The 21,216-nt window shown below is 34.9% G+C and overlaps 1 protein-coding gene and 1 non-coding gene across 2 annotated transcripts; one reads left to right on the forward strand and one right to left on the reverse strand.

The window, feature by feature from the left end:
- The first annotated feature begins 12,805 nt into the window (after positions 1-12,805).
- Positions 12,806-12,912, forward strand: LOC131171600 (small nucleolar RNA R71). The gene has a single exon (XR_009142260.1). It is a non-coding gene; the product is annotated as a small nucleolar RNA R71 (small nucleolar RNA).
- A 7,750-nt stretch (positions 12,913-20,662) lies between these two features.
- Positions 20,663-21,216, reverse strand: LOC110664401 (calmodulin-like protein 5). The gene has a single exon (XM_058130874.1). The coding sequence runs from the start codon at positions 21,082-21,084 to the stop codon at positions 20,815-20,817; it is 270 nt and encodes an 89-aa protein (XP_057986857.1). The 5' UTR covers positions 21,085-21,216; the 3' UTR covers positions 20,663-20,814.

Here is a 21,216-nt window from a genome sequence, read left to right on the forward strand (position 1 = left end):
TTGAGTTTTTCCAGGTGGAAAATATTGTGCAAGAAATGCATCAGTGAGTTGCTCCCAATTTGTAATGGAGTTGTGAGGTAAAGAATCAAGCCAATCCAATGCTCTATCCTTCAAAGAGAATGGGAATAGCTTCAATCTTGCTGCATCATCAGATACTCCAGGTTGTTTTTGCATATCACAAATCATAGCAAACTTCTTCAGATGTGTGTGTGGATTTTCGGAAGGATGTCCCCCAAATCGAGAATTTTGAATCATTTGAAGAACTCCAAAATCCATCTTGTAGCTATTTGCATCAATCCTTGGTCTTGCTATGCTCTCTCTCAAGTCATCAAAACGAGGAAAAGCATGATCCATCATACTTCCCCTAGGCACATTAGCATTTACAACCTCTTCACCTTGGGCTGCATTTTCATTGTTTTGATCATTTCCAGCATTACTAACACCAATTCTAATTCTTTCATCAGCCATGTCTGCTTCTAATTCAGTTTCTCTCAAAGCTTCTTTTCTTTTTCTGGTTTCTTTCTTGTTGGCTTTACAAAATTTCTCAATTTCAGGATTGAACAGTAAGATGTGTCACTTGTGCTTCTAGCTCTTCTCATAAAAGATTAAAAGTACCTGAAAAAGAACAAACAAACATAAAATGAAAAGTTAACAAAAATAAAACTATAAACAACTAAAATAATCAAGAATTCAATCTTAAACAAACAACTCCCCGGCAACGGCGCCAAAAACTTGATGTGGCCCAACCGCAAGTGCACGGGTCGTACAAGTAATATAGAAAAGATATCGTTCCCACGAGGAGTTGTGTTAATGATTGAATTTTTGATATAAAAAGTTGACTAAATTGAACTATTTTTGAAATTAAAGCAATCAATTAATGTGTATTGGAGAATGAAATCTATATGTGCAAAATCAATAATCAATTCAACTATGTAATGATTTAACTAAATTTTGCATCAAATTAAAATAAGCAAATTCAAATATGGCAATATTCAAAATGGCAAGTAATTAAATTCGATTAAAAATTAACAATGATAAAAAGGCGATTCCGGAGTTCGGGATTTCAGATTCAAGCTATTTTGGGATTTTTTAAATTGGTTATCCGATCTTGTGGAACTTACGGGTTTTAAGGAGATTAATTCTTAAATCCTTTGAATTCCCTTTCGAGTGAGACAAAGAGTGGCTTAATTAATCTAATCCTACTTTCGTGGAGTTAGAGTTAATTAAGACCCATTAAGTTCTTTAATTAATCTGTGAATCCTCTTAATCCTTAGTCTATTTCTAGATCTAAGTTAATTAAGTCCAATTTCTTGATTATCTATCACAAGGCCTTCTCCTTTCGGTGCCTCAACCATGGATTAAGAACATCACTTAATGGGGTCCTACACTAAGCATGTCATTAAGCACACAAGAAATGAATAAAACTCATTAAGACCACAAAATATGGATTACCCAATCAAAATCCACAAAATATCTCAAATATTACATTCCTTACTCCAGAATCTAAGGTAAAACTACTCACTATCCATAATGTTTACAAGATATTCTGAGTTTATAAGGAAATAAAGCTTTAATCTAAACTAAGAAACAAGAAACTAAACACTAGCAATGTAGGAAAAATATAAGAAAAGAAAAAAATCTCCAAATCTGGTTGGAAAAGGGAGTGGGAGATGATTGTGATTCTTCAGCTGCTGCCTCCCCTATTCCTTTTCTTCCTCTACTTGCTTCCTTCCTTCTAAAATGGGATAAGGGTCCTTTTTATAGCTTTTTCTGACATGGAGCCCTAAAATGGTGTGTTTGAGGAGGGATTTTCTGAGGGAATCTTCTGCCAACTCATTAATGAACTCTTTGTGGGACTGCATAAGTGGACTGCATAAGTCATGCGATCCCTTATGCGATTTTTAGTTTCTAGTTCACTTATGCGAAACTGCATGACTTGGCGCATAAGTTATGCACAATTCCGTGAGAGTGCATAAGGGAGGCGTGAATCTGCATAAGCTATGCACTCTCCTTATGCACAATTCGGCAGGTGTTGGAACAGTGTTTCTTCTCCTCATGCGGATCTGCATAGCTTATGCGGCAAGTTATGCGCAATTTTGTCAATGCATATTTCAACTTGAAAACTTGTTTTTGATATCTTTGGCTGTAGAAGTCACTCCTCAATGGCAAAATTTCTTTTTAGTCCTTCAAAAACACCATTTTTCCTACAAAACAAAGTAAAATTATAAATTAATCCAAAAATTGACAATTATGAAAAACTAACTAAATAACTAATGAAATTAGCTAAAAGTGACTAATAATCAAATAAAATGGCTATGAAATTAAACCTAAATGATTATGCAAAATGTATGCATCAAATACCCCCAAACTCAAGCTTTTGCTTGTCCTCAAGCAAACTTTAAAATGTGATGCAAAATTTTTAGGGGTGCCTTATCCAAAGAGCTATGAAAATTACCTATTAAAGTAACTTAACACCCCTTTAGCCATACCAACAATCCATATATCCATCCTTTAAAATGCAAAGAATCTAGTGCTTATCCAAGCTTTCATCGCTTAGCCATCAAGTCAATTATCATTCAAAATTCCCAAACCAACCAATCAAAAGAGAGAGTCATGCTCAAAAGGAATTCTAGGACAATCAATAGTCAAAGTGTCTCTATATGGAATGATGGAATTGAATGAATGAATGAATAGTTTTTCAATCCCATAGGCAAATTCCCCACTCCCATCTCCACTAATGTAGCAAGTACTATCAAGAGATCAAAGGTCTTTTTAGGGATGTAATGGGGTCATGGGGTTCAAAATGAGGCTAAGAAGAAAGATGGGTAAAAAGGATTCAAAGCATGAGAATATTTTCAATCTTGACAACATAAGGTACACTTCTTATTTTATTATATTTTTTTCTTTTTCTCTTTTTTTTTTATATATATGGAGGAGAGAAATACACAATGAGAATTGTCAAGTGCTAGCATAGTTTACAAAACACATAAAAATGGAGGGACATTTTGATACTTTAAACTTGTATCTTGCATTTTCTTTTAATGATTGTCCCTAAAATTGCCACCCCCAAACTCATTTCGTTTAATATTTTGGGTGGATTTCTTTCATTTTGAATGACAATAGTAAAAAGCACATATACTAGCATTTTTACAAGATGAAAAGCACTTCTTCTCCCTTTTATTGTATATTTTTTTCTTTTTTTTTTTTTGAATAACTCATTATAAAGTGTACCTAATATTCAATTATCCTCATGAAAAGGGGTGGAGTGTTTGGTTCATTGGCTAGGTAGCAATAAGGATTTCAAGAAAAATTAGGGATAAAAAGGCTCAAAGGGGTTTGCAAGGGTCAATTTTAATTAGGAAAAAGGGTCAAAGGTTTAAAATGAGAAGGTTTAAATAAAAGAATACCTAATCATCTCTCTCATCAAGTACAAGCTGGTATTTCGCCTTGAAAGGTTTAGAAAATTTGTTCTAAGATTGGTGAGACATCATTTGACTACCTTATATCCAATAACTCCCTCTAAACACTCCAATCTCTAAAGGACTAGTTGGGTGGCTTTTTGGCTAAGAAGACATAGGCAAGGGATAGACACTTCAAAACTTTGCACCTCTTAGGAAACTTTCAATCCACAAACCCAACTAAAGGTAAGTCAAATCACTCTCATAGGTAACTTTTCAATACTCAAGGGATTTGGCAAAAGATTTTAATGCATGATGCATGATTCCTAAAAATGAACAATGCATTAACTAAATGGAGGAAATCTATTTGTATGCAATGTGTACAATTTCTAAGTGATGTATAATGTGTATGTAAATGATGTATAATGTGTGTGTAAATGTGTTATGTATATGTATGTAAGGATGTATATGTAAAATATTTACAATATATGTAAATGGAATGGGATGAGATGCTCCTATACTTAAAATGTGAAAAATGAAGCAAAGCAAAAATCAAAATGTGCACCCCCAAACTCAAAATTAGACATTGTCCTCAATGTCTCAAGCAGTGTAGTATAAAAACTCAAAGGGAAGAACCAGGATTAGTGAAAATTAAAAGCAAAAAGAAAGAGTTACCTGGTATAGAGCAGATGAGAATTCAAGATATAAAGGGATGCATAAGAAGCTGCACAGGTTATGCAGAGTAAAGTGCTGTCCAGAACATGTGCATAAGTAGGGTGCATAAGCCGTGCGGTTCTACATGAGTGGCAATAAGGGCTGCATAGGCTATGTAGGACATTTGCATAAGGGGATGACAGCCTGTGCAGTTCTGCATAAGTGGCATAAAGGGCTGCACAGGCTATGCAAAATAATTGCATAAGGGAATTCACAGCCTGTGCAGTATATTCAAAAGCTGCTGCATGATGATTAGCAAGGAAAAATGTGCAACCACCAGTAGAAGCATGCAAAAATATACAATATATGGACAATTATGCACAAAAGGGCAGTAAAGGCAATGAAAATCAATGAAGAACTAATGTAATGGCCATCCAATAGAACTTTAAGAAAAACAGAATTCAAAACAAACTAATTCAAAATAAACAAACAGAATTCAAAACAAACTACAATTGTTTGAACATATTTACAAAGAAAAAGTCCTACAAGTTTGAACAAAAGTAAAACAAAAACTAATCTAGTTCTATTGTTTTGCCCTTGTCCATAGATGTTGCTAAGGGGCTGGTTGCATCTGGCTGCTGTCGAAATGATGGTGCTGGAGGAGGTGATGGAGGTGGAGGTGGCATGCCCAGAAAGATCATGAGCTGCTTCATCATCTCCTTCAATTCTTTCTGCTTGTCCCTGGTTTCCATGACAAGGTCAAATAGTTGATCATGTCGATCCTTGAGGGTATCAAGACCAGTGTCAAGTTTCCTATCCACAAAGTATATATCATCACTAAGCCTTTCAAGATAGGTGAATAAGGCTTTAGTGTTGAAGGCAGGAGGGGCTGTGGATGAAGAAGGGTCAGCTGCAGGAGGTGTAGTTTGTGCAGAAGCTGCTGGGGTGTCCTGTGCAGGCTGAGAGGGTGGGGCAGGTTCAGCAGAATGTTGTTGGACTGGTGGGACAGATGGTCTCTCTGGTTGTGCAGTGGGTTCAGTTTCTGTTGTTGGTTGTGGAGTGTCAGAAGGTGGCAGGCTGAATCCTGTTTTGGATAGGTGTGTAGCATCAAAATATAAGGTGTCTACAAGTACTGGTATTGGATGCTCTTCAGGATTAAAACCAAAATGCTTGGCTATGACAGTTATGAGCCCACCCAAGACAATGTCACCTATGGATTTGGTGGCAATATGCAACACATGCTCACAAAAGAAATAACCAGGAGAAACCTTGACCTTGTGAAAAGCACACCATAACATGAATAATTCAGATTTCCCAACAGCACCAGAACTAGTCCCTCTACCCAAGATAGTGCTAGCAATCAGCCTATGAATAAACCTAAGTGCAGGGTCTAGTATTTGAGAGGTTTTTGATCTGCCAGCAGAAAAAGTCTGAGGTTGGTTTGTGATAATTCTCCAAAATTGGACAGCATTCCAAATACCTTTGTGTGCTACCTCTACCCCTGTATATGGCACTCTAAATAGCCCATCAATTGCAAAACCAAGAATGCTATGAAATTGATCCAATGATAACTCTCTATTTTGCCCCAAACATCTAAATTTCATAGTTGGCTTAAAATCTACATCATGTAATTTCAGGGTGGCAGAGAATGAGGAGATAAATTCCAAAACTAAAGCTGGATAAACAATTTCTTGCTTGTGCACAAATTCCATCCAACCCATACCATCAAGATAGGCAACCACATTGTCAAATAAACCAAGTGATTGGAGAGAGTCAGCAGAAATATACCTAGTGGGTTGCACCCTCCTTTCCTTAAGTCTTTTAAAGGTTGCCTTGTGTGTTGTATCCTGAAGGGGCCATGGTAATTTTGATACCTGGGATGCTACTGATGTTTGCTTTTTGCTGGAAGAGGGTGATTTGGCTTGTGTGGAGGCTGAAGTTTTCGGATTTTTGGGTGGAGGTTCTGACATTGGGATGGTGGGTGGTTCTTTACGCTTTGAGAGAGGAGGTGCGGAAGCAATGGGTCGCGTAGATTTCGACCTAATTTTCCGCTTGTAGGTGGCTGTGGAAGGTGGTGGAGGTATTTATTGTGGAGGGGAATCGGGGTTGGGAGGCCGCATTGACAATGGCGAAACCTAGAGAGGGGAAGTTTGAGGAGAATGAGGGGGCGACTCCATGGTTCCCGATGGTGAGGATGGAGGAGATGAGGGAGAAGATGAAAGATGCGAATGGTAGCTAGGGTTAATGCAGCGGAAAGATGAGTGGAGAAGAATAAGAGGGAAAATGCAGGGAGAAATAGAAGTGGAAGGACAGTCGTGAACAGAAGAGTAGGGAAGTGGAGGTGGGAAAAATGGTTGCCGAAAAGAAATTTGATTTGAACAGGGTTTGTGTAAAAACTGCATAAGTGAAAAGTGAGTGTGCATAACTTATGCACTCTCTTATGCATGGTTCGGTGGGTGATAAAAAATGTGAAAATCTGATTATGCAAGAGTGCATAGCTTATGCGCTAACTTATGCACGTTTCAGCCTGTTTTGGATTTCAGAGAAGTAGGTCATGCAGAAGTGCATAAGTCATGCACTCCCCTTATGCACCTCTCGGCAGATTTTGGTTTTCAGAGTTTTCGGTCATGCGGAAGTGCATAAGTCATGCACTCTGCTTATGCACCTCTCGGCAGGTTTTGAAATTATGGGTTGGTGGTCATGCGGAAGTGCATAGGTCATGCACCCTCCTTATGCAGGTCTCGGCAAGTTTTGAAAATCAGAGTTTGTGGTTATGCAGAAGTGCATAAGTCATGCACTCTGCTTATGCACCTCTCGGCAGGTTTTGAATTTTTGAAAGTGTGATCATGCGGAAGTGCATAAGTCATGCACTCTGCTTATGCACCTCTCGGCAAGTTTTGGGTTTCAGAGTTTTCGATTATGCGGAAGTGCATAAGTCATGCACTCCCCTTATGCAGATCTCGGCAGAGAGAGAAAATGCAGGATTTGAAGTCATGCAAAAGTGCATAAGTCATGCACACACTTATGCAAGTCTCGGTAGGTTTGAAATTTGACAAAAATGTGACTATGCAGAGTTACAAGAATTGTGGTTATGCAGGATTGCATAAGCTATGCAGTTGCTTATGCACAATTCAACAAGATTGAGATTACAATGGAAAATGATTTGCAAGTGTGAAAAATACCCTAGAATGAAGAAATATAATTCTATGAAGCATAAATCATGCGAAATTGTCATAAAAAACACATCAGTATATACAAAGTTTATCAAAATTGCATCACACAAGCTTGTAGAAGTAAATCTTGCATAAAAGTCCTTTGCGAACCATGCCATTTTGACTCAAATTCTGCAAATCAACCTTTAGCACATAAAACTCAATAAAATCTGCATAAAGTTGCATCTATTCACAAATGATGAAATGACTCCCCAAGCTATGCCAAGGAAATGCAGCATATCCACCTTGAATCCCACAACCCAAATAAGTTCAAAACTGTAAAAGTGACTCACTTACCACCATATTAACATTATAAGCACAAATACTTAAAAGTTACACACCCAACCTCACCCAGAACATAAATCATCTGCTGCAGACCCTTCCTTGCTGCAAAATGTCATTTTTCCTCTGCATAAACCAGATAGCAGCCCCTGCACAGGTTATGCAGTAAAAATCAATCAATTTGTAGGAGATTTAAAGAACATAATTTCAGGTTAAGGGTCACTCCCCAGCAGTTCACCAACCTTCCTCCATTGAAATACATCTACAAGGGACAAGATTTAACAATGTCAAAAATTGAATTTGGGGAGATTTAAGATAAAAACAAAAGCAATGTAAATAAAAGTAAATCAACAAAAACAAAATAAAAGGACTTGGGATGCCTCCCAAGAGGGCTAATTTATAGTCCTTAGCTGGACTTTTCATGTTTTTCAGTGACATTTGGTGAGGGATTGGAGAGCTTGTAACAGCTTGCTCCTTTTATTGGGTCTCCAGTTATGCAATGTTTCAATCTATGCCCATTGACCTTAAAATTCCCAGATTTTTCACTCCAAATTTCAATTGCTCCATAAGGGAAAACCTTAGAAACTCTATATGGACCAGTCCACCTTGATTTAAGTTTTCCAGGGAACAATTTCAATCTTGAGTTGAATAACAAAACTGAATCTCCCTCTTTGAATTCCTTTTTCCTAAGGTGCTTATCATGCCAAACTTTAGTTCTTTCTTTGTAAATACGGGCACTTTCATAAGCATCCATCCTCAATTCTTCAAGCTCATTAAATTGTAATAGCCTTTTCTCACCAGCTTGCTTGAGATCAAAATTCAAGGTCTGAATGGCCCAATATGCTCTATGTTCTAGTTCCACAGGTAAATGACAAGACTTACCATATACCAACCTAAAGGGAGTAGTTCCTATAGGGGTTTTGTAAGCAGTCCTATATGCCCATAGAGCATCATCTAGTTTGACAGACCAATCTTTCCGAAAATTGCTCACTGTTTTCTCCAAGATATGTTTGAGCTCTGTTAGAAATTTCAACTTGTCTGAAGTTTGAGGGTGGTATGGGGTAGCTATCTTGTGCACTACACCATACTTCCTCATTAAGCTCTCAAATTGCTTATTACAAAAATGTGAACCACCATCACTAATTATAGCCCTAGGAGCTCCAAATCTACTCAAGATAAATTTCTTCAAGAATTTCACTACCACTCTAGCATCATTAGTTGGAGTTGCAATAGCTTTCACCCACTTTGACACATAGTCAACCCCAACTAGGATGTATCTATTACCAAATGAAGGAGGAAATGGCCCCATAAAATCTATTCCCCAAACATCAAATAATTCTACTTCAAGAATATCATTCAAGGGCATTTGATCTCTTTTTGACAAATTTCCACTCCTTTGACATTTATCACATTCTAACACAAATTTCCTCACATCCCTAAAAAGATTTGGCCAAAAGAAACCAGCTTGCAAAATTTTACTATTGCTTTAGAGATTCCAAAATGTCCTCCATAATCAGAAGCATGGCAATGATGCATAATACTCTGTGTCTCCTCATCAGGAATACATCTCCTTATTAAACCATCACAGCATCTCCTAAAGAGTAAAGGATCATCCCATCTATAAAATTTTACCTCATGCAAAAACTTTTTCTTTTGTTGCCATGTCATTCCTAGAGGCAAAACTCCACAAGATAGATAATTCACCAGGTCTGCATACCAAGGTAATTTAGCAACAAGGGAGAAAAGTTGTTCATCCAAGAAAAACTCATCAATAGGGATTTCATCCATTTCTTCATCATCCAATTTCAACCTACTAAGATTATCCGCAACAACATTTTCAGCTCCCTTCTTATCTCTAATCTCCAAACCAAACTCTTGTAGCATCAGAATCCACCTAATGAGCCTAGGTTTAGCCTCCTTTTTATGGAGCAAATACCTGATGGCTGCATGATCTAAAAATATAACCACCTTTGAGTCAATAATATAAGGTCTGAACTTTTCCAATGCAAAGACAAATTGCTAAAAATTCCTTTTCAGTTGTTGCATAATTTGTTTGAGCCTCATCCAGTGTTCTACTAGCATAATAAATAGCATAAGCCTTTTTGTCCTTTCTTTGACCAAGAACAGCTCCAATTGCATAGTTGCTAGCATCACACATAATTTCAAAAGGTAGGCTCCAATCAGGTGGTTGCATGATTGGTGCAGTGATAAGAGCTTGCTTCAACCTGCAAAAGGCATCCAAACACTCTTGGTCAAATACAAATGGTATGTCATGACTTAACAAATTAGACAAAGGTTTGGCTATTTTAGAAAAATCCTTGATAAAGCGTCTGTAGAACCCGGCATGTCCTAGAAAACTTCGAATTGCTTTGACATTGGTAGGAGGAGCCATCTTCTCTATCACTTCAATCTTGGCTTTATCAACCTCTATTCCTCTGTTAAATACCAAATGTCCAAGCACTATCCCTTCCTGAACCATGAAATGACACTTTTCCCAGTTTAACACCAGGTCAGTATCTGCACATCGCTGCAAAACTTTAGAAAGGTTAGCCAAGCATATGTCAAATGAAGATCCATAAACAGAAAAATCATTCATAAAAACCTCCATTATGTCTTCAATGAAATCTGAGAAGATTGCCATCATGCACCTTTGAAAAGTAGCTGGTGCATTATACAACCCAAATGGCATCCTCCTATAAGCAAAGGTTCCATATGGACAAGTAAAAGTAGTTTTCTCTTGATCATTTGGATGGATAGGGATTTGAAAAAAACCTGAATATCCATCTAAATAGCAAAAATAAGAATGCCTAGCCAGTCTTTCTAACATCTGATCAATGAAGGGAAGTGGAAAATGATCTTTTCTAGTGGCTATATTTAATTTTCTGTAATCTATGCACATTCGTCAACTAGTCACTGTTCTAGTGGGAATTAATTCATTATTTTCATTTTTGACCACTATCATTCCACCCTTTTTTGGGACAACATGTACTGGGCTCACCCAAGTACTGTCTGAGATAGGATATATGATCCCTGCATCAAGCAACTTCAAAATTTCCTTTTTAACAACTTCTTTCATATTTGGGTTCAACCTCCTCTGATGTTCAATAGATGGTTTACAATTTTCTTCTAAACTGATTCTATGCATGCAAAAGTGTGGGCTTATTCCCTTAATGTCATCTATGGTATATCCTAAGACTTTCCTAAATTGTCTCAACACTCTTAACAACTTATCAGCCTCTAAGGTACTTAAATTTGCATTTACAATTACTGGATAAGTGTTATTGGTGCCAAGAAATTCATACCTGAGCTGAGAAGGAAGTTGCTTAAGTTCTACCTTAGGTGCATATTCTTCCTTGAATGATGGTTGCTTAGATTCTGCTTTTTCCTTTTGTGTGAGTTGAAAAACTGGAGCAGAAATGAATGGTGGACTTCCCTCTAAATGTTGAGCATATGCAGCCACATGAGGGTTGTCATAGTCTATGCCTCCTCCATGAACCAAACAATTTTCAAGTGGATCTTCTGGATATTTCTTTCTGAAGTGTTCTTCAACCAGCTCATCAATGATATCAACTCTCAAGCAAGTATCAGCTTCAGAATGATGCTTCTTCATAGTGTTATTAATATTGAAAACCAATTGCTCTTCACCAACTCTAAGAGTCAATTTTTCTCCCTTAACATCAATCAATGCTCCTGCTGTAGCTAGAAAGGGTCTTCCCAAGATAATTGGAATATTAGAATCCTCTTCCATGTCCAAGATGACAAAGTCAACAGGTATATAGAACTTCCCAACCTTCAGAGGCACATTCTCCAAAATCCCTTCAGGATACTTAATTGATCTGTCACAATCAAGAGAAATGTGGGTTGGCTTAAGATCTCCCATATTGATCTTATCATATATTGAGAGGTGCATAAGGCTAACACTAGCCCCTAAATCACATAAAGCTTTTGTAGAGCATGATTCCCCAATGTGGCATGGAATTGAAAAACTCCCTGGGTCCTTGAGCTTTGGAGGAAGTTTCCTTTGGAGGATAGCACTATATTCTTCTGTCAAAGCTACAGTTTCATGATCTTCAAGTTTCCTCTTGTTTGAGAGAATTTCTTTCAAGAATTTTGCATAAGAGGGCATTTGTGAAAGAGCATCAACAAATGGCACATTTATGTATAGCTTCTTCAAAACCTCTAAAAACTTTCCAAATTACTTATCAAGCTTGGCTTTGTGAAATCTTTGTGGGAAGGGAAGTTGTGGCTTGTAGGGCTCTGGAGGTATATACTTCTCTTCCTTCTCTTCAATTTTCTCTTTACATTTTTCTGCACTCTCTTGTTTTTCACTCTCATCAGTTTCTTTCTCATTTTCTCTCTTCTCACTATTTTCACTCTTCTCATTTTTTTCACTCTTCTCATTATTTACAACTTTCCCACTTCTTAAAGTAATAGCTTGACACTGCTCTCTTGGGTTTTCCTGTTGACTTGGAAGTTTTCCAAAAGACTTGGTACACAGGAAGATGCTTGTTGTGCAATCTGATTTTCCAGCATTCTGTTATATGTTTGCATCTGTTCTAGCCTTGCTTTCATCTCTCTCATCTCCTCATCATGCTTAGTTTGGTTAGCAAGAATCTGTTGCAATAAAGCTTCTGTAGTGGAACTTTGTTCTTGCTGTTTTGGTGGAGGATTCACATTTTTCTGCTGAAAATTAGGCAATGGTTGCCTATTTTGCTGATATGGAATTCCTTGTTGCTGTTGTGGTTGAAAATTCTGATTTGGAACTTGACCTTGTTGATTTCCCCATGAAAAGTTAGGATGATTCCTCCAAGTTGGATTATAAGTTTGAGAGTAAGGATTCCCCATTTGTTTATTTCCATAATTACCAACATATGCAGCTTGCTCTCCATAGTCTACTCCACAGCTGGTAGTTCCCTCTGCATAAGCAACTTGTTGTGAACTTCCAGATGATGATGATGAACTAACCAACATACTCAAATCTTCCATCTTCTTAGCCAAAACATTTGTAAGTGCATCAAACTTTGCATTAATCATGTTGAATGGATCAAGGTCATACATTCCAGCAACTTGCCTCTTTTGAGTTGGAGCTGGTCCTCTTGGACTACTCCAAAGATGAGTGTTCTTTGCAATTTTCTCCAATAGCTCATAAGCTTCATTTCATGCTTCATAATAAATTCTCCTCCTGTTTGAGCATCAATAATCCCTCTAATTGCAGGAGTGACATTGGTGTAAAAATTCTGATTTATCATCCATTTCGGAATGGCATGACGTGGGCATTGTCTCTCTAATTCCTTCCATCTCATCCATGACTCATAAAGAGTTTCATCCTCTCTTGGTCTGAAAGCTGTCATTTGATTCCTCAATTCTTGAGTTTTTCCAGGTGGAAAATATTGTGCAAGAAATGCATCAGTGAGTTGCTCCCAATTTGTAATGGAGTTGTGAGGTAAAGAATCAAGCCAATCCAATGCTCTATCCTTCAAAGAGAATGGGAATAGCTTCAATCTTGCTGCATCATCAGATACTCCAGGTTGTTTTTGCATATCACAAATCATAGCAAACTTCTTCAGATGTGTGTGTGGATTTTCGGAAGGATGTCCCCCAAATCGAGAATTTTGAATCATTTGAAGAACTCCAAAATCCATCTTGTAGCTATTTGCATCAATCCTTGGTCTTGCTATGCTCTCTCTCAAGTCATCAAAACGAGGAAAAGCATGATCCATCATACTTCCCCTAGGCACATTAGCATTTACAACCTCTTCACCTTGGGCTGCATTTTCATTGTTTCGATCATTTCCAGCATTACCAACACCAATTCTAATTCTTTCATCAGCCATGTCTGCTTCTAATTCAGTTTCTCTCAAAGCTTCTTTTCTTTTTCTGGTTTCTTTCTTGTTGGCTTTACAAAATTTCTCAATTTCAGGATTGAACAGTAAGATGTGTCACTTGTGCTTCTAGCTCTTCTCATAAAAGATTAAAAGTACCTGAAAAAGAACAAACAAACATAAAATGAAAAGTTAACAAAAATAAAACTATAAACAACTAAAATAATCAAGAATTCAATCTTAAACAAACAACTCCCCGGCAACGGCGCCAAAAACTTGATGTGGCCCAACCGCAAGTGCACGGGTCGTACAAGTAATATAGAAAAGATATCGTTCCCACGAGAAGTTGTGTTAATGATTGAATTTTTGATATAAAAAGTTGACTAAATTGAACTATTTTTGAAATTAAAGCAATGAATTAATGGGTATTGGAGAATGAAATCTATATGTGCAAAATCAATAATCAATTCAACTATGTAATGATTTAACTAAATTTTGCATCAAATTAAAATAAGCAAATTCAAATATGGCAATATTCAAAATGGCAAGTAATTAAATTCGATTAGAAATTAACAATGATAAAAAGGCGATTCCGGAGTTCGGGATTTCATATTCAAGCTATTTTGGGATTTTTTAAATTGGTTATCCAATCTTGTGGAACTTACGGATTTTAAGGAGATTAATTCTTAAATCCTTTGAATTCCCTTTCGAGTGAGATAAAGAGTGTCTTAATCAATCTAATCCGACTTTCGTGAAGTTAGAGTTAATTAAGACCCATTAAGTTCTTTAATTAATCTGTGAATCCTCTTAATCCTTAGTCTATTTCTATATCTAAGTTAATTAAGTTCAATTTCTTGATTATCTATCACAAGGCCATCTCCTTTCGGTGCCTCAACCATGGATTAAGAACATCACTTAATGGGATCCTACACTAAGCATGTCATTAAGCACACAAGAAATGAATAAAACTCATTAAGATCACAAAATATGGATTACCCAATCAAAATCCACAAAATATCTCAAATATTACATCCCTTACTCCAGAATCTAAGGTAAAACTACTCACTATCCATAATGTTTACAAGATATTCTAAGTTTATAAGGAAATAAAGCTTTAATCTAAACTAAGAAATAAGAAACTAAACACTAGAAATGTAGGAAAAATATAAAAAAAGAAAGAAATCTCCAAATCTGGTTGGAAATGGAGTGGGAGATGATTGTGACTCTTCAGCTGCTGCCTCCCTTATTCCTTTTCTTCCTCTACTTGCTTCCTCCCTTCTAAAATGGGATAAGGGTCCTTTTTATAGCTTTTTCTGACATGAAACCCTAAAATGATGTGTTTGAGGAGGGATTTTCTGAGGGAATCTTCTGTCAGCTCATTAATGAACTCTTTGTGGGACTGCATAAGTGGACTGCATAAGTCATGCAGTCCCTTATGCAGTTTTCGGCTCGTTTCTGGTTCACTTATGCGAAACTGCATGACTTGGCGCATAGGTTATGCACAATTCCGTGAGAGTGCATAAGGGAGGCGTGAATCTGCATAAGCTATGCACTCTCCTTATGCACAATTCGGCAGGTGTTGGAACAGTATTTCTTCTCCTCATGCAGATCTACATAGCTTATGCGGCAAGTTATGCGCAATTTTGTCAATGCATATTTCAACTTGAAAACTTGTTTTTGATATCTTTGGCTGTAGAAGTCACTCCTCAATGGCAAAATTTCTTTTTAGTCCTTCAAAAACACCATTTTTCCTACAAAACAAAGTAAAAAATTACAAATTAATTCAAAATTGACAATTATGAAAAACTAACTAAATAACTAATGAAATTAGCTAAAAGTGACTAATAATCAAATAAAATGGCTATGAAATTAAACCTAAATGATTATGCAAAATGTATGCATCACAAGTCCACTACAAGGGCATACCAAATCAATAACAGGACTCCTAATGACCAACAGCAAAGAAATAGGATGCCCGGGAAAAAATTGCAAAAGGGAAGAAACCAGATACTGAATATGGTGACCCCAAAGCAGAACCAGAACAAGGATGCACCATAGAGCCCAAAACCATTAGAACCAGATCATCAACTGAAAAAAAAGAACCCAGCGGCACCCCAAGGCTTCCAAGCAAAATCTGATGAAAGCAATATGATCAGAATCTCGAAACAACAGAGTTGGCTTCCCTTAGAGTGTGAATGAAAACCACATGAGGAAGGCTGCGCAAAGAAGCTGCAATAATGGAGTTGATAATAGAGGTGGCTCTCCATGGTGCTGAATTAAGGTTCTTAACCCAGGAGATAGCAATTTTTGAATTCGATTCAACAATAATTTCATCAAAACTGTTGACACATCGGATGTTGGTAGACAAACCCAAAGCTTTAGAAATTGCTTTTAATTACTAATTTTACTTCATTGATTCCTATTGAACATGGCGTTCAATATTTTCTTTAAATGCAAAATTAATAGCCTTTTGGAAATATAATTTAACAAACAATGTGTTGTCACATCTACAAGAATCACCATTATTGGCAGTCCCATATAATTTTTCAGAAATTAACATAACTGTAAATAACCTTATTTTAAGCCACTTTATTAATTAAGCTTCTTATATACATTTTTTTTTTCTTAAAAGTAAGCATGCAAGAGACAAGTAAAATAAGAAGGTGGCCAACTAGCTAGCAAGTAGCAGCAACTTAATTATGCAAACTAAGCATGCTTAAGCTTGCACAGAAAAGTGCTTTTGTGCAAACTTCAAAAGGTTGTCCAATTCATCTTCATCGATGAATCCATTGCGGTTGGTGTCTGCAGAGTGCACTTGCAACCATGCCTGCAACTTCGCAAACCATACTCCATCCAGCCCATGGATAGCATTCTCAAACTCTTTTCTGCTTATCCTACCGTCTTTATCAGCATCAAATGTTTTTAACCACTTCTTAAAATCCTCCATAGTCCTGATTGGAACTGGAGACAAACCCTTGTGCAGGACCTGGATTGCCATGATAGCCAGCGACTAACGTTAATTATTCTCAGAAAGCTTATGTATATCTTGCTACTTTCTTTCTCTATAGTTTTTGTGGCACACAAGTTCATCAGGGTTTCTCAAATTTATAGTATCTCGTCTCTCTCGTCTCATGCATTCTATAAAAAAGTAGTTTTCATTCTTCGTATCACTTAATTAATATTCCTCCTTATCTTCTCCATCATATCCTCAACTTCATGGGCACCGATTGGTTAATTAAGTCACTCATCTCATTTGGAAGATCTTAATTGATTATTAATTAGCATGACTGGGACCTGCCAACTGATTCAAATGGGACAATATATAGTTGCGATTCTCTCTTCCTTGCTTTTGTTTCTATAAAGTGAGAATCTTAATAAAAGTGGCACCTTTTCTTTTCTTTTTTTTTTTTTATCTCTTCATCTATAAAAATTATCAGCAGCAGAGATTTGCCTTTCAGATTCTCCAACTGTTTAATATTCCTTTTAATCTGCTCCAATATATATTGTTCTTCGAAGATAAGATATTTTACTTACTAGTAATATATAATTGCTGAAAGTGACTTTCTCTAATATATATCTTATCATTAATTCGCATGATTAATTTATCTTTGTTACGGAACCATGCATATATGCTGGATAAGTGCTACTCAAATCAGTCTCATTTTGGTCCATTGCTCTTTATTTCAAATATACCAAGAATCACCGAAAGAAAGACTAAAAAAGAATCGAATTCTTGGTTTCTTTGAAGAAGAAGAATTCAATTCTGTGTATATGAGGGCGTGCTTATCCACAACAGTATTATCCTGTCTCAAAAATTTTAGGCCAACTGGACAAAAAGATTTAAACATTTGTGTTAATTTATGATTTTATTGAAATGTTTTAATTTTAATTAGTTGAACAAACTTTTCAATTTAAAAAAAGTTACTCAAAATCGAAAATTAATTTGAAAATAATATGGTTTCTCTCATGAAAATTTTGTAAAACAAAACCGAAGGGTGCTCTATAAAACATTCATAAATATATATAGTCTAAGTGTGATTTGCCTATCGGTCAATTGATTTTAATTTTGGTTAAAAATTTTTAAAATTTAGATAAAATTAAGACGTTCAGATAAAATCGTTAATAAAAGCAATAGTTTGAATTTTTTTTATTCAATTTCCTCAAATTTAAAGAAATTTCATTCCAAAATCTAATTCATATTTGCTATTTTGTTTTCAACAAAATGCAACTGAGAAGAGATATACAATCCAATCCTAAAACAAGGAAATTTTGTTTATATGCTATTGCTGCTGAGCTTGAGAAAACTAAACTAACATATATGGCTACTCTGAAATATTTTGAATTGTGTAAATAATTAGGTTTAAACAAATTCAATATTGAACTTGTTATTCATAAAAGAAATTACAATTAGAGTATACGGTCACGAAAGTTTGGAATAATGGTTTATAACAGCTAGATTTTTTTTGTCACAGTTGCACAGAAATATAAATTCATAATTTTCAATTGTGAAAATACTACTGTTGCGATTACTTTTATGATACAATTGTAAGTAAAGTTTTAACAATCAATATTATATACTTTTATTAAAACTCAATTGTGATGGGTCACTTTTATATTCTGTAAAAATTTTAATAATAAAGCCTATTATGACAATATGCAACGAAATTTTTTTATCATTATTTTATTTTTATGATGATAAATTATTTTTTAGTGATGAGATTTTCTTTCTCTTAAAAACCCTTTTCTTATAGTGTGACTAACATAATTGTAAATACTATAGCACTCATCAACTAACTCAAATAATTTTTGAGTCCTAAATCACGAGCCTAAAATGGTTAATAAAATTGCAACAATAATTATATAAGGATCACATAAACTTTTTATTATTCTTGTCCCACCGATATGGGACACTTCTCACCAAGTGGTGAGATGTTACAAATACCTTCTGTCTCATCATCATTTGCAATTTTGGATGAAGATGAATATATGGAGAGAGTTAAAATAACATAAACATTTTCTTAAGATATATCGAGTATTTGATCCTTGTGAATAGAGATAATATTTATTGGAAGCACTTTATTTTTTAGTGAGCCGATTTAGCATGAACATAATTAATTTTAATTTATTAGACTAAAAAACCTATGGAATATCTAAAAAAAACTTCTTTTAAGATTAATTTACTATTACTGCAGCGTGCTCTCTATTACAAGAGAACCACCAAAATTAAAGAACATGAAAATGATTTCTTGCAAAAAAGAATCTAATTCTAGACATTATTAGGGCTTGGTGATAATTAATTAAGAAGAGACCCTTGGCGCAGATCAGCTATATAAGAAAGGATGGCCATCAACAATCTTAATTGTCAAAAGAATTATATATCTTGCACCCGACTCTTGAATGGAAGCTTAAGCCTTAAATTATACATCCACTTTTGATGGGATTCGGATTCTAATACAGTGATTTGATACTTCAGAATCACTCTCGTGATGCCATATCTCTATATGCATTTTAGCTCAGCTTTCATGAAACACGAGGGGCGAGGCTACGGTAAGCATCTTATGGGCCTTGTTTAATTAGCAATGTCTCACAATGTGTACGCGTGTATCACGCACATTATTTTTTTTTTTTTCATTTATTATTTGTTATGAAATATTATTTACGTTCATGCCATAGTTTTGAATGGTATATTTTTTCCTAGTTATAATTCAACTATATCCTTTAAATTTGGGAATAAGTGCAAGTTGGCAACTTTACTCTATTCTTGATGTTCGCATGCATCATCCGCTGAAAATGGACACCTCTTCGTTGCAAGTTGTGAAATCCGATAGTGATTACGGCAGTGATTCAACCACATCATTAACTTTGGATTAATTGCATTATAAGGGAAATTGTTGTTTCAACCTGTCTTATTATAAATATAAAATATAAATATATAAAATTTATATATTTAATAAATAAATTTCACTCGTACATTTTATATTTTAAATCTATAATAGATTTAATTTAAATAAGAAAAATTTACATTATGATTAGTATTTCTATTAATTGTAATTATTTAATTAGCACAATATATATGAGAAATTTTTATATAGAGGTGGTCCATTATAAATTTAGAACACAATATATATAATAAAATTTATATATTAAATAAGTGATGACACTCACATATTTATATTTTGAGTTAATAACTTATCAACTCTAAACAAATTTCTTTAGATATATATATATATATATCATTTTATTTTATCTCAGAAAAAATTTTTCATAACACTTTAATTATGGGAAATATATTAAGCATTTCAGGTTATTCATCAAATTATTATAAAAAATAAAGTATTAATTTCTCTAAAAATTTTATTTAATTATTTTTAAATTAAATTAAAAATTAGTGAAGTTAAATTTAAACAAGTCAATTTTAAATTATATCATCAAATTGATGCTCAATCTTATACAACAATAATAATTAAAATTTAATATAAAATTAGTTAGGGTGGATTATATAAGAATTTTGTTTTCATCATTCAGCTTTATTTAAAATCAATTTCACATTAATATTTAAAAAAAAAATCTTTTAATATTAACCTTCAATTTATAAATTATTTAAATTGAAATCGATAAAAAAAAAATGACACCTTAACTTTCTAACTTCCTTCATTAATTAATTTTTCCCTAAAGTGGCATAATATCTATTTGTCATATAATCCATACTATGAATTTTATTACGCACACAATGTGTTAAGATATATAGAATAATGTTAGGTTTATATTAATAGAGTCGGAACATCAGAACGGATGAATAGAGAAAGAACATTCATTGCGCATTCAAACAACTGCTTAATTTCTTGTTCTATGCATAGTTCCACGATAGCTCACGACCATGATCAAGAACCTCACACAAAATTAATGGGCAAAATGATAGATCTTGAAATCTAGCTGCTGCTGCTTCTTCTTCTTCTTAAACTATTTTTATTATTATCATTTTCTTTAAACAAAAGCCAAAAAGATCATAACCTGAAGGTCCATCCACATGTATAATTGTATGTAGCCAATTTTTTGAATTAAAGAAAAATGTTTAATTGTTGTTATTATTATCAAATAATGAGGCTTTGTTTGAAAAAAAAAATCATTTTTAAAATTTATTTATTAAAAATTCTTTAAATTAAAAAGAATTAAATTATTTTATTAATTAGATTTAAAAATTAATAAAAAACATTTAATTGAATTGAATTTTTTATAAAATTCTAGTTTCATACATAAAGGGGGTGAAAGAAACAAACATCAAATACAAGTGTAGTAGTATAATTAAGCTAGCTTGAATCTTATTATAACAGGCAACAAGCTGGATCACATATGCATAAACTTGCATATGGAACATTAATTTCTTATAATAACAAAACCCTTTAATAATTTCTTGCAAAGGGTATAACAAGAAAAAGAGATTTCTTTCTACTGAATACTATAACCAAATTGACCAACATATTTGACAAGCTCATCAAGCTCATCCACACTGATGCTACCATCACCATTAGCATCAGCGTGGTGAAGCGCCCGGCGGACCCTCCATCCGGGGAGGCGAGAACCCAGTTGTTGAAACGCCTTCTTCATCTCTTCCTTGCTAAGCCGACCATCGCCGTTGGCATCGTGCTCTTTGAAGATGGCCTTCAGCTGCCCTTCCGTATAAGTCCCACTCACAGATTTTGGCACGGAAAGGGGCATCTTCGCAACCGCACTATGGGGCTCTGATTCTGCTTAATTTTTCTAATATTTTCGATGCTATAGATGACCATATATGTTGCTTACTCCAAGCTTTATATAGAGTTGCCATAGGTGACCATAAAAGGATTCCAC

Source organism: Hevea brasiliensis, chromosome 12 (assembly GCF_030052815.1).
Source record: "Hevea brasiliensis isolate MT/VB/25A 57/8 chromosome 12, ASM3005281v1, whole genome shotgun sequence".
In the NCBI taxonomy this organism is placed as follows: Eukaryota; Viridiplantae; Streptophyta; class Magnoliopsida; order Malpighiales; family Euphorbiaceae; genus Hevea; species Hevea brasiliensis.